This window comes from Anopheles cruzii, chromosome X (assembly GCF_943734635.1).
Source record: "Anopheles cruzii chromosome X, idAnoCruzAS_RS32_06, whole genome shotgun sequence".
NCBI classification, from domain to species: Eukaryota; Metazoa; Arthropoda; class Insecta; order Diptera; family Culicidae; genus Anopheles; species Anopheles cruzii.
In genome coordinates, this window is record NC_069143.1 from 3389344 (window position 1) to 3403750 (window position 14407).

General features: G+C 50.1%; 3 protein-coding genes across 4 annotated transcripts; 2 read left to right on the top strand and 1 right to left on the bottom strand.

The window, feature by feature from the left end:
- The first annotated feature begins 2935 nt into the window (after positions 1 to 2935).
- On the top strand, positions 2936 to 6214 carry LOC128270623 (xaa-Pro aminopeptidase ApepP-like). Its single transcript, XM_053008067.1, has 4 exons — positions 2936 to 3060; positions 3696 to 3831; positions 3901 to 4405; positions 4502 to 6214. The coding sequence occupies exons 1-4, from the start codon at positions 2981 to 2983 to the stop codon at positions 5779 to 5781; spliced, it is 2001 nt and encodes a 666-aa protein (XP_052864027.1). The 5' UTR covers positions 2936 to 2980; the 3' UTR covers positions 5782 to 6214.
- On the bottom strand, positions 5867 to 7742 carry LOC128270725 (uncharacterized). 2 transcript variants are annotated; one of them, XM_053008176.1, is made up of 3 exons: positions 7596 to 7742; positions 7372 to 7459; positions 5867 to 7309 (listed from the first exon to the last, which is right to left on the bottom strand). In XM_053008176.1, the coding sequence occupies exon 3, from the start codon at positions 7297 to 7299 to the stop codon at positions 6127 to 6129; it is 1173 nt and encodes a 390-aa protein (XP_052864136.1). In that variant the 5' UTR covers positions 7300 to 7309; positions 7372 to 7459; positions 7596 to 7742; the 3' UTR covers positions 5867 to 6126. The 2 variants fall into 2 exon arrangements, with proteins under 2 accessions (XP_052864136.1, XP_052864212.1); XM_053008252.1 differs by lacking the exon at positions 7372 to 7459 and having other exon boundaries at positions 5867 to 7325.
- A 4425-nt stretch (positions 7743 to 12167) lies between these two features.
- Positions 12168 to 14206, top strand: LOC128277589 (trypsin eta-like). The gene is made up of 4 exons (XM_053016072.1): positions 12168 to 12359; positions 13295 to 13570; positions 13644 to 13757; positions 13826 to 14206. Exons 1-4 carry the CDS (start codon positions 12207 to 12209, stop codon positions 14204 to 14206), a joined length of 924 nt encoding a protein of 307 aa, XP_052872032.1. The 5' UTR covers positions 12168 to 12206.
- The last annotated feature ends 201 nt before the right edge of the window (positions 14207 to 14407 follow it).

Consider the following 14407-nt stretch of genomic DNA (forward strand, 5'->3'; position numbering starts at 1 on the left):
CGGGTATGCTGTATTTTTTGTGCGGTACACGCGGTTTTTTATGAGTCTTTTCACAGCTAGCCCGACGAGCACCACACTTTGCGCCCCACAGAAACCCCCGCTAATCGATGGGTCTTACACACGAATGCGCCACCATGTCACCCTGCTGCTACTACGGTCCGGTTTGCGGAGCAGGTTTTCCCGGGGCGGGGGCAGGACTCCAGTTGGGGGTCGGCAGCACACGCTAGCGCATTTATTTAATTTACATTAATTCACCGTGCAGCACGCAAACTGCCATCATTCCGGCTGGCCGATCCGAACGGAGCGGAGTTGCAACGAAACGAACAAAACGAAAATGATGATGAGACTCCGGGCTCCGGGTGTGGGCTTACTAGCGCGCCCCCCTCCGTGGGGAGGGCCAGCAATTAAACAGCCCCGGGCGAGGTATGGTTTACTGACACTTCCGCCTGCAGGCTCTGTCCCTTGTGTGGCCTCCAATGATGCAAGCTCGAATTGCGCTAGCTTCCGGTGTTCGGTGGCTGCAAAAAACTTCCTGCAGTGCACTTACGTTCGCTTTCGCACAACACAACTCTGCTCCGGTGCTGGCCGCCACTAATTCGGATCCTATCGTCGAAGGGCCCCCGGCCACGTGTCAGCTAGTGAAGCACCAGGCGTCTCCAGCGCGAGCGGTCGATGGCCGGCGGGATCCGTAAGTCCATCTTTACAGGGAATCCCGATTCCCTGAGATCAGCCGCTACATGATCGTCGGCCCAGTATTCGGATGCAGTTTTGTCTCCTTCCGCAGCTGGAACTCTCATCAACCGTCCCGTATCGCCGATCTCTCTGATGGCTCAACGGTCACGGGATCAATTCACGGTCGGGCGAGATACAACGACAACACAGACCACCTTTTGGGTTGCTCTCGGTACGCATGTTGAACTTACCTGTCGCCCGCCAAACGATGGTCTCCCATCCACCCAAGGGCAGAGTTACTCTCCAAGTCGCCCGCTACCGCTCGGTGCAGCCCGGGCCAGGCACATGGTAGTTGATTGATGATACTGACTGACCAGCTGATTGAATGCCCTCGAATAGGTACACCCTAGTACACAGACTAGTGCTTCACACTATCGAACACTTTCGCTTCTGAACTGCCGCTTCCGATTTCATTATGCTACGCCAGACACGAACGCGTACACGCCAACACAGTCCGGCTACTGCGGCTCACGAACCAGGCCACGGATTCCGGCGTCCGACTCTCGGTTGAAGCGCTGGACCACTACTGAGCAGCACCCGAAACATGCCGTCTTCGCCAATGCGCGCCAATCGCAATAAGCAAACTGATCGCGCTTCTCGGTGCGGCTTCCATATCACACTGGCGGGTCGTGGCCCGATGCTCGGTGCCTTTTAATGCCTCCTAAAAGCCCTAAGAGTTCGAAGTCCGAAGCGCCAACCGAAACTCTTCGACCGTCTTCGGCCACCGCTCGGCACGGACTCGGCTCTTCCGATTCCGGTTCCCGAATGCGTCGGTTTTTCCCGAACGGACGACACACGACGACACCGGCAATACCGGCTGGGATGGCACGTCGGATGGCGGGCGGATGAATCGAATTTCGTGCATTCAAAAACCGGTGCAGCTGTCGGCGAGCCTAACAATCCCGGGCGCCGGGCAGCTTCCAAGAGTGGCCAATTTTTGGAGCCCCCCGAATGCCTCCCGTGTACTGTTGTAATTGTTGATGCCCAAAGAAGAGTAGTACGGAAGAGCTATTGCTTATACTTTTGAGCTTCCACCGCAACCAGTGCGGCCAATGCTGGCTAGCTGACCCCATCTTCATGTTTTGGACCCCGGAGGAGTCTATTACTTCCAGTGAAAACCGGTCGGCTACGAGTCATTCGGTTGACTGATGAAATTTTTTAGGTAACAAAACCTTCTCGCGATTATATTCTAAGGTAGTTCACCAAAAAGTACCCAAAATACTACGTGGAGGACGTGGCAACCTGTAGCAGCACCACCCCGGCATGCCGCAAGTGCCCTTAATTTGAGCTTCGCCAGCCCCGAAAACGAGTTGAAATGAAAGGAGCACAAGAAAGGAAGGAAACGCCGTCAACGAAAACGAAAGCGGTTCACAAAGGTCAAAGAAAATCGACGTTCGGATTTCGGGAGCCTAGAAAGCGGACGAACGAACGAATGCGCGACACCAGTGGGGAGCTGCGGAAGGTTGGTGGTAGTAGTCCGAGTGTTGATGTGTGGCGATGAATTTGAATAAGTTGTGGCGAGCCCAAGGAGGTGGTCCAGATTTACACCACGCAACGCGATCAATAATTCCCGAGACCCGAGACACGGGTACCCTTGCTACCGGACCGTTTCTCTGACCTTCGGTCACTGCGGATGTCTGAAACACTACACGGCGCCGGGGGCGCTAAATTTGATTCGAAGGAAGGGACCAATGTCATGGGCCAAACGGCGGCTTATTAGAATTCGAGCGGCGCTTCGTCCATCCAAGTGGGCCACTATGTGCCCGAGCGTTTTTACGCGTGGCCCTCGTCCATTACAAACTGGCGTCCCACTAACACCATTACCTACACGACCCCAGAAGCCAAGAAGCGACGGTAGTCGTGGGCGCTGTTTCCCGTTGGTTGTCGCGTTCGTCACCGCATCGGTCACTCGCCATCGCCGTCCAACGAGAGTAACCTCCATATCAACCGCCACTCACAATTACGTCTTCCCGTGCGGTTGCTGGTGGACGATAGCGTAGCAGGCAGTCGCGGTTACGTCGCGGATCGGTACGTTGCATCTGCGGTAGGCTATAGTCGAAGGGCCAAAGCATTCGATCTACCTCGCCTGCGAATCCTGGAGCCGCTGGGTTTTTTTCCTTCTTCCAGCCCTCCGAAGTGGGTTCGTAGATCCCCGGAAACTAGACAAGCACTTCCTGGCGCCCATCCAAGCGCCCAACAACCAACTGCCCAACCAAACCACCTATCAAGCCCTGCAGCACCTAACAGCATGAAGCGCGCCAAAAGGTATCTGGTGGCGGTGTCAGCCCTGCTCGTCCTGCTAGTTGGCGGAGGGGTAGCCCTCGGTAGGTGAGTAGAGAGACTTACGTGGTTCCAGAAACACAGGTCCTGCACGTCTTGACGCTGACGTAACGTACTTGCTTTCGATTGCATCCAAATTCGATTCAGTACCGCGAGTACCCCGGGAAATGATTGACGAGCTTACTTGGGTACACAGATATCCTCTTGTCAGGTGTGGTGCCAGCGGCCTCGCCTGCTTATCGGGCGACCGATTGATTTCGTGCATCTCTTCTATCTCCAGGGGGAGGGGGGATTGGCAATATTTTGCCCCATGAGGCCTCTCGTCTGAGAGCTCGAGTTTTTTACGTCTCGCAAGCGCTCGCTCGTGTACTTATCTGCCTCAATTACTGTATCACTATATTGCCCTACACGGGTGCACGGGTTTCATTGTCCAATTGAATCCACATGTCCGTGTCTGGCCGGCCGGATAAGCAAAGTACGCACACGCCGACCGAACGGGGCGCTATATTTTGTGGTCAGTTGGTCCGCGCAACAGCATGCAAGAAGTTTGCGCTCGCCTTCTAGCATCGAGGCGAGGCATTGCATCGGCTGCATCGGCATCACCATGGTGCTCCGTGGTCCTCCCTAGAAAACACGTAAACACACACACTGTTCACCCGGCAATGACCGGCATTCATCATCAGGGCGTTGAACACGGACGACGAGCTGATGGAGGATACGACGCCGAAAACGATGGATGTCATACTGTCCGAGATCCGGAGTCTGATGCAGGACTACTCGATCGAGGCGTATATCGTCCCTTCGGTGGATGCTCACAATGTAAGGTGTTCACTGGCTGCTGTGCATATCGTGCGCTTATGATGCCGTTTCCCCTCTTCCGTTTCGTAGAGCGAGTACATATCGTTGCACGACAGGCGCTACCAGTACGTGACGAACTTTACCGGCTCCGCCGGAACGGCCATCATTACATTGACGGGAGCCGCTCTGTGGACGGACTCCCGCTACCATCTGCAGGCGGAGAATGAGATCGATCCGTCCTACTGGACGCTGATGCGCGAAGGTCTCGCCGGGGTACCGACGCGCGACCAATGGCTACTGGAGCACCTATCGCCGGGTGCCCAGGTGGGAACGGATCCCTTTCTGATCGCGTCAACCGAGTACGAGCGGCTGGGCACGGTACTCGCCCAGTCTGGCTACCGGTTGATCGCGCTCGAGCGCAACCTGGTCGACATCGTGTGGAACAATCGGCCTCCGCAGACGGTCGAGGAACTGCGCCCGCTGGGCTACGAGTACACCGGACAGCGGGCTGCTGACAAGATCTCCACCGTCCGCGATACTCTGCACGCACTCGGTGCCAACGCCATCGTCATTAATGCCCTCGATGAGGTCGCTTGTAAGTCCGGTTCGCTGGAAGCAGAAGCAATCTTCCAACCGATGCTACCTTTTCCCGCGATTAAACATGTTTCCCCCTTTTCCTCCAACGTTGCAGGGCTGCTTAATCTGCGTGGCACCGACATTCTCTACAATCCGGTGTTCTTCGCATACGCCATCATCACGCACGAGCGGGTCCATCTGTTCACAAACACAGAGCGCATCAACGAGACGATCCGAGAGCACTTTCGCACCGAGGGCCTCATGCCACCGGTGGTGGATGTACGCGACTATCAAGACATCCTGGCCGGCATCGATGAGTACGTGCGGGACGGGCACCGGCTGCTGCTGTCCACCGCCTGCAGTCAAGCGCTGTACGCCGCCATTCCGGCAGAACAGCGACTCCAGCAGTACAGCGTAGTGGCAAAGTTGAAGGCGGTCAAGAATGCGGTCGAAGCGGCGGGCATGCAAAGGGCGCACGTGCGAGACGGAGCCGCTGTCGTACGGTACCTCGCCTGGCTCGAGACAACGGTCGGGGGCGACGACAATGTAACCGAACTGTCCGGGGCGGCCCAACTGCACGCCTTCCGCAGCGAGCAACAGCTATTCGTCGACCTAAGCTTCACGGCGATCAGCGCGTTCGGGCCGAATAGTGCGATCGTGCACTATAGCCCCAGCACCGACACCGATCTGCCGATCACGCGTGACGGCATCTACTTGATCGACTCGGGCGCCCAGTATCTGGACGGTACGACCGATGTGACGCGCACGATTGCGCTCGGTCAGCCGACCGCCTTCCAGCGAGAATGCTTTACGCGCGTTCTGAAAGGCTTTCTGTCGCTCGCGTCAGCCGTCTTTCCGACGCACGCCTCGGGCACCGTGTTTGACACGCTCGCCCGGAAGGCACTCTGGGATGTGGGACTCGACTACGGCCACGGTACGGGCCACGGGATCGGGGCCTTCCTCGGCGTGCACGAGTATCCACCATCGTTCGTGTCGAACACCGCATCACCCAGCAATCAGGGCGTGGTCGAGAACATGTTCTCCTCCAACGAGCCCGGTTACTACGAGGCGGGCCAATTCGGGATACGCATCGAGGACATCGTGCAGGTGGTACGTGCGGACGTGCCACACGACTTCAATGGCCGCGGTGCGCTCACGTTCTACAGCAACACGGTTGTTCCGATTCAGCGCAAGTTGATCGACGTACAGCTGCTATCAGAGGCGGAAGTGACGAGCCTTAATAAGTACCACCGGCGGGTTCGGGAGCAAGTAGGTCCGCTACTTTTGGAACAGAACGATTCCGAAGCGTATCGGTGGCTTATCGAGGCAACGGAAGAAATCAATACTCCGACGGCTGACAGTCTAGCACCGGTGCACCAGAACGGCACGATGTAAGCAGCGAGCTGGACCGCACCTACAGGCGCGCATCCTACGATAGGAGACGCATGAGGAGACGCGACGCGCCAACAGTTTGTTTCAACCGTGCTTTATTTTCAACCTCAGGATACAACAGATATGCCGAAGCACGCTAACAGCCTGGCTCCATATCTCTCTTTGATTTCTTATAAAAAATACAATTTCCTTGTATACGATGATGGCGGCTGCATCGTGGTGACTTCGTCAAAGCCCTACGATAAGATCATTGTCATAGTGCAAATATTTTTCGGGTACTACAGTCCATAAACAAAGCGAAAGGGTGTCGGTATTCGGCGACGCCAACTGTTTTGGTTTTCGCCTCTATTAACCATGGCCCGTTGACGGACGCTCTTCGCAAAAGAAATGCGCCAAACCGTGCACATATTGGTTCGGGCCATCTGGTTGTGTAAAGTTCAGCCTCATAGAGTCGTGGCATACGTACGGTTCTGAAAGCAGAAATATATCGCAACGCGGATGCGTCCGAAGCGAAATCTTGTACGAGCAATGCGAATACAATACGGTCTTCTCGAAGAACAGATCGGCCACGCCAACCGTATGAGCGAGTTTGTTCTCGTACTCGAACATATCGGAGGTGATTTCGGTGTCATTGTCATCTTCGATGGTCATATGTACCTCCACGACCTGTGAGGTCGACTTAATGTACACGCCGATGCCGTACAATTCAATGTCGTTGTCCGACTGAATGTAGAAGTTGAGCGCTTCAGCTTCCGAATCCATGGCAAACATCTGACCGCCGAACAGATGCAGCTTGGTACAATTGTACGAACGCTTGCCATTCAAGATCTTTTCCTTCATTTCCTTGGCTTCCTCCTCTGAGAAGTTGTTACGCCCATTCCAAATGTCAAATGCCGTCAGCAGCTGGTCGTCGGTGCAGTTGATTTGCTGTGCGCACAAGATCAAATCAAGCGAAACCTTATCGATCTCAAGAAATTTTTCGATGTTGAAGTAGAATAGAGGATTTTTGCGTATTATTTGCAAACAGTTGTCGTCAACGGACGGGAACTCAAAGAATCGGTTGTCGGTTAGCACTTGGAGCGGACCATCCTTTTCAATTCGCCGTTCCAAAAACTTGCGCACCTCGTCGTTCAATTCGTTTAGCATGAAGCGCTGTGAATAAGAATAGATGTCGCGCAGGTTCGAAACATTGAGCACGATAGCATCGGTTCCACAGTAGATGTAGCGCAGAATTGTGATGAACAACTGCGCATCGACCCATTCTAGCCGGATCTCCGGTTGGCGAGTCTCTACGAAGTTGCCAGAGAACATGCCGTAGAAATACTCCGACGCGGTTGCTAGCAGAATCTTATGGGCAAATATTTTTTGATGCGACGGACCAACGTCAAACGTCACATCGGACAGGAACTGGTTATTCACCATACTTTTGCGCCGCATCGATACTGGAACACACGGGTCGAAATCAATTCTCTGTTGGCAGGTCGGTCGAAAGACGGTTTTCCCTTCAGAGTCGGAAGCCATCGCATGTGATCTGAAACAAAAAGTTGCTACAGAAAAAAGCAAATGCATATCAAAGAAAAACAAAATCGGTACCCGTTAATACATCTAAGAGTAGGATTGTTGCATCAGATGGCTTCAGTCTTGGCAGGCGTCTTGTGTAAAAAGAACGGAATATGCTCCGCTACAAGAAATGTAGTACGACAGTGATTTTGTAACAGATGTGCAGAAAAATATAACACCGGGATCAGCAAACATGAAAAAAATCTTCCACTTTTACCGTAACTGTGCCATTGAACAAACCAAAACCGAAAACTCACGCAATCGTAGCAGCTTCTGGAAATCTAGTTATGAGCACAACCACTTCGTCGAAACATTCTTCTTCTTCCTATCGGAAAACAACCGCTGTTAATCTCTGATGCTTTCTAAAACGGTTTAACGAAACATTCAGGCACATCCAAATAGTTCAATGCTGCTACGATGAATGCCGTCGTCGAATAGTTTGAAATAGAACGGACAACGAAAAGGAACACAAACACTGCATGCGTCAACAAACGTCTACAAAATGTTAATGCGAACGCTGACACATTGACAGTACTGTATACACTGCCTATAGCAACGTCCGTTTCAACCAATCAGGGAGCAGAGTTTTCACATGTTTTCACGAAGGCTGGTGCGAGCGTGTCGTTCCCCAAACAGGACATATAAACGTTCCTAAGTTCTGATTCAACCCCGGAAGTCACAGTTTTCGCGATCGTTGTTATGAGTACCTAAAGAAAAGTCAAGAAAACTTCGGCAAGAAAATACATTTTATAAACTCATTTAGTGCTTTCGTAAGTCGTTGTGGCTAAATCACTTGGCACTTTCCACAATACCATTGTTGCGAACATTTTTCAGAATGTTTAAAATCCACTAACGCACAGCCAAAGTATCGCATAGAAACAAATCTACCAACAGCAATTAAAAGTTCTTTAATTAACCAATTATAGTTACAGTTGGAAGAATAAGTAAAGACCACAGAGCAGAATAGTACTCGGCATAAGTTTGCCTTATAAGCAAACCATGGTAACTGTTACAATTTTCATTAGGCGTTAAAAGTTTTCGAAACGACTGTTGACATATAATTCTCACTTTATATCTGCAAGAAATTTGTCATAAACACTAAAGCCAAACATCGTGTTCAATCAATGGATGTGAAATCGGAGGAGATTGATAGTAATGGTTAGATAGCGAAATTCGATCAAACTCAAATAGAATAGAACAATCCTCTTTCAACCTATGTTTCTCCGTTATTGTACCCTGATGTAGAATCCGCCACGTCCGAGCCACTGGCAGGAGAACCTAGTGCTAACCTTAGCAGTGAACAACCACCATCTGTATTCAACCGGCTTTATTCATACGCTGCAGTATATGATGCCAAGCGTAAGCAGGTTATTGAAAGTCAACAACGTGAAATGAAAGCATTGGCGAACCAATTTCGTGCCAAGGCATATATACCGCACAAGCAAATAGTTAAAACATTCACAGTTCCCGCATTCACAGTTCCCGTCACGCCGAAAGTGCTAAAACGAACTACGAAGAAGGACAATGCAAAGGGAGAAACAATACCGGGATACCGAAAATAACTCTTAGGGATGACTTTCATCATCCGTATCCCATCCCGTCCCGGGACGCCACCCGTGCCCGTCCCGGGTGCTGAACACGGATCTGGCTTCGGACCACTAAACAAACTCCTTCTGCTCCTTCAGCAACCCTCCAAACGAAGCTGCTCCGCGCACATCGCTGTGACCGATCGACGGCCAAGTGCCACAAACGATAGATAAGCCGCGTGCCCCAGTGGAAAGTACCCCGTCCTACTCTCGACCGTCGCCAGCGTTGAACCGTCGGTGACCACCGATAAGAACATAATGCGGGTAGGAACATAGTACAGCGGCCCAGGCGAGTCATATGAAAACATTTAAATCGCGTCCACTAATCCATTGATATGTTTTATATTCCAGTAAACTATTTTTTGCATTGAAATACTCGTTTGAAAATCCTATGTCCTATCCTATGTACGAAATAAGAGATGCATAAAAACTAGTCGCCTAGGTTAATAAACTGACTGGTTGTTGCCCAGTTATGCACTGTTTATTTTTTAATGTGAAATTTATATCATTCACTTTTACTTTCAAAGGCAAATAAATCACGTCGCTCAAAACTATAATACTGTTCTTCTTTGTATACTGCATAACAACCGCCGAGCGGTCTAAGCCTGTAACAGGGCAACTCTCCATCGCTCGCATTCGTCCACCAATATGTTATCTCGGCCGATGTTGCATCGTCGTCGATGTAGTTTCCACAATACCACATGTATTTGCGAATATCATATTTTTTGGCACCGACTTTCGGATTTATATTCCGTTTTCGCGCTTAGCAGTCAATTCAGTCAATGAAATAGCTGATAGCCCAATCACTGTATCATTCAATTAAATTCAATCCTCAACCGATTCGCCGCATCGGAGACCACGTGAAATGCCAGCATCAACGGTTCGTTGAAAAACGAAAAGTGCACCGCAAATTCAGTGATATTCACCATTTTCAAGAAGGGAAATGTTGCGTTTATGCCTTAAGGATCGAATAAGCAAACACACCAAGCGAGGTGAAAACTCTAATGCTTATGCTAAAGTGTGTATTATATTCTCAAGCCCCTAACGTTGCGCAGAACGTCGCTCAGGTGAAGTATGGAATGCTTGCTTGTAAACGGTACGCGCTAACCGTGGATTATTTTTCAAAAACGCAGTAGGCTTTGACAAAAAGTTTCAACAACGAATCATGGTGGATTTTGTGGAAGCGAAAAGCGTACAGTTTGTGGTCACTTGTGGATAGAAATACCGAATTACCTACCGGTAAGAAGTTATTTAATGCAATCAACATCGTCTTCTAAGATACGGCTTCAGATAAACTGAACTTGACCGTGTATTTTAACTAAACAGGAACCATACCTCGAAACCATATGCCACTGCAGCTTCCTGCCAGCTGCCATCTTCGTTCCTAACTTTTGGTTCATGTTAAGTGCAGTTGAGGAATTTGATACTAATACAATTGAGAAACTCAACAATAATATAGCACCCCAACGTCCGCGTTCATCTACGCTGGAACTAGAACTTGGTGACGGAGACGCATTCAGCGTATGTTTTTTGCAGTTGACGAGTTTTCCGGCTCCATAGAAATGGCGAATACCAGCAATACACCGAAGAAGATGAACATATTCGCTAACTGTCCTTGCCAGCTAGTTGATGAAGCGACAGACGCTTTGGACTACTACCATCTAACTGCAGGTAAAGTATTGTTTTCTTTTATAATTTCTACTGTTACGGACGGGACCAGCGCGAAGGAGCGTGGTCTTAGGTGATCTCGGGGTTACTTACAGTTTTCGGACTTGGTTCTCCCAATCGCCTTTCGACCTTTCGAGCGAACGGACGCTTTCAACCTCAGACGGACAGGGTAGATGGTGCCACTACCTGCTGAAAATCCACCGACTAACGGAGTTCCGACGGAGTAGTGCCAACGCGCGGCAAAGGAAGCCATCATCCGCAGGGAACTGCAGTCAGAAGGATCGAGGTTCAGGAGCACAGAACTTAGTCGTGTTCGACGTAGTGATGTGTTCCGTAACTAATAATATCTGCTTTATTCGTGTGAATTTGCCGGCTTATATAGTAAGTTTTGGTCAACTCTTCTGTTTTCTGCTTCACTTTGGCTAGCGCGACATCTTAGTGGTTCTTTCGTCCTACCGTCCTGCTGAACTCTGCTGACCGACCGATATCGGCAGCTGTGCCGCTTACTCTTTCGTTGCCCTGCTGGACTAGCCAGTAGGCTGATCGCGCTGCGCATTTACGTACGGGCCGGGAACGGGAAAATTGCATTCTCAGCGCTTTTGCGGTGGCTTCGTTATTTCCACGATCGATCGTTGGGGTGACGCCCGTGTCTGGCCAAAAAACAGCCGCTGCGCTTGGTCCCCAACTCGTCCGTTCTCAACATATACCTATAAATGGTGTGTGTGACTAATTCTAATTTCCGTATTTCATACACTTGCAGATTTCGACAACCCTAGCGCAAGTGAGGCGACGTCGTTGTTGAATGCTGCAACCAAGTCATCTCCCAACCAACTTCTATGGCGCTGTAAATATTGTTTGGTTGAAATAACGCCTGATTTAGTGATAGACGCTTCGAATGAAAACCCTCTAACCGTGGCGAACAAACCGCAACATCTAGCACCCAGTAAGAAATAATTTTGACGATATGTTTATCTTTATCTTTTAAAGTGCAGTTTAAATGTGACAAATTTCGATTTGTGCTTTGTTTTTCGCCCGTTCCCCAGATGCCCCATCATTCATACAGCAATTTATGGAATTCCTTTTTCTAAACAACGAGGGCGGCCAAGAAAATCGGAAACCGTCGGAGGCCGTGTCGGGTGGTGGCGGAAGCGGTTAGCCGGATCTGCTGTGGCAGACCCTACATCAAAAACTATGCTTCATTAGGATTAGGATCAAATTTTGCTATGGTACGTCTAAGGCGATGGTCGTCAGCCGTACATGCATGCTGTTTGTGGGCTAAGTGTTTTTTTTTATGAAGGAATATGATATTTCGAATTGGTAAGATAGGGTGGGATATGTGTGCTCTCAGCAGGGATCAATTTGTACCGCGCGGTGACACCAAAAAGTATAGCTTTGCCCATCAGTTCAACAAGCAGTCATCGCTTGATAACGTATCCAGGTGATACGGACCGATAAGATCCACACGGTGGTAAAACTTTCAGTGCGTTCCACATGATTCACTCGGTTAAATACGCCGAACGCAAGCGATTTTTTCGAAGTGCGCCGAATTAGGCAGTGCAGATTGCAATAGGAGGTTTTTGTTCCGTAATTCTTGCGTTTCTTCGTGCGTTCGAAATGGTTACAAATAGTGTGAGCTTCTCACCGACCCATCTATCGAGGCTCCTACTTATTGTACTGTACGTGTTGCCGAATCATCTGCCCTGCAAGGCAACGGACCCAAGAATAGTGGGCGGCTTCCCTGCCAACAGTGTTGTTACGAGGCATCAGGTAACGTTAGATCTTCGTTCATCGCCGAGCTTTCAGACCGTCCTGTACATTGCGGGACACATGTTTAAGTCACTGGATACACAGATATACGTTCTACAGATAAACTGTGAGACTCATCTTACTATGTGAACATGTAAATATCTTCAAAAATCTGTATTTTGTTTAATCTAAGAAAAACGGACCGGACCGTATTTATAAAAATCAGTAATGTAACGAAATAAAACATTGCAACAATCCCTTTCCAAACACGTGGTTTAAAGTTCGTTCGGCGTAAAGTCTTCGAGATTGCGACTGGTGCGTTAGTATACCCTACAGCAGCTCCGAACTACGCGGACAATATCGTTCGATAGACATCGACGATGGGCCATAGGAGTCTTCGTTTCAGCCTCGCCCGTCGATACCGTCAAGGCAAAATTCGTTATGTTTCGACCGCTTCCGGCGGCGGAAGATTAACGTACATTACACACAATAACGGCGATAAGCTTGAACAATTAGCGGTTTGATAGGGAAGGAATACCAATCGTGCAAGAGTGCAAAAACCTAGAGTAGTTGAATGATCATGAACACCAATGGACGAGTCCATTACGACGCTACCGAATACCCATACACCTTGACAGTGCAAAAGGCGAAAAGTGCAACGATACAATCTCGATATTCGCTTCGAATGATAGCCATTGGAGAATCATCATCAAAAACACTGTGTATCAATCTTTCTTCAATAATGTGTAGGGCATCCAGGCCTTCTTAAAGCGAGAGACCCTTGGAAGTTTTTCTCGTTTAGCGGAAAACAACCCAATGCCGGAAGGAACCGCCGTTTCTACGCTATCAATTAATGTGTCGACCTCGATCTTCGCAACCTTCACAAGGGCACAGCAGAGCCCGGCTACGATGAAGCACCGAATGAGGATATTTTTGTACCATCCCTCCTTTTACAGGTGTCAGTCCGCAACAAAGCAACCGACCAGGTCTCGTTCGGACGTGGTCATATCTGCGGCGGAAGTCTCATTACCAAATCCACAGTCCTTACGGCCGCGCACTGTCTTGTGGACAATAATGATAGACCGCGGTCGGCCAGCTACTTCCGAGTAGTAGGCGGCAATATTGCTCGCAGCTCCCAAACGGCGACAACGTTCGTTACCGACGTGACGCGGAACGTCGTGCACGCCAATTACAACCCGTCTGGATTTCTCAATGACGTGGGCATGCTAATCGTACGTCTTACAAGCCGCTCCATTCGATACAGATCGATTAATCTCGCGTTTTGCCTTCCTCACATTCTCACAGTTAGCCAAACAGGTGCCCGTGAACCATGCGACTTTGCAGCCGATTACGCTGGCCACCAGATTGCCAGCGAGTGGCACGGTTTGCCAAACAACTGGCTGGGGCAGCACGTATTATGTCAGTGTGAACATCGCTCCCCACACATCTAGAACATTTAACATTTTGTTTCCTTTTACCTCGACCAGGGAGGTTCCTCAACCGAACAACTGATGGCCGTCAACGTGTCCATCATCGCTACCGCCACCTGCAATGGACGGGACAGCTACGGCGGCTCAATCCGTAGCGGTATGATGTGTGCCGGCAACTGGAGTGGTGGCCAGGACGCTTGTCAAGGTGACTCCGGCGGTCCTCTTGTGTGTGACGCGCTTCTGGTCGGTGTGGTTTCACATGGTATCGAGTGTGCACGGCCACGATTACCTGGAGTGTACGCTGACGTGGCGTACTATGGCGACTGGATTGCACGGAACGGTGTCGCAAGCAGTTGGCCAATGGTGCAGCTACCTTTGTTGGTACTGATGGTTGGGTCAGCAGCTTTAGGTCGCCATTCAGTCACAGTTCTCCAATAAATCCGTCCAACGCTTAATGTTACGCGTGACTGTAGCGATCTGTTCATGTCGAGGCATCCGAACTGTAATTGGTGAAGTCGATGCACTTCGGAAATAGTCATAATCAGCGATGGTAAAGCTATCAACGGAGTAGTAATCCTGATACCGATAACGTTGGTTGTGTAAATCGATTGGTGCCACGTGTGTCCCCTTAATCCTTCT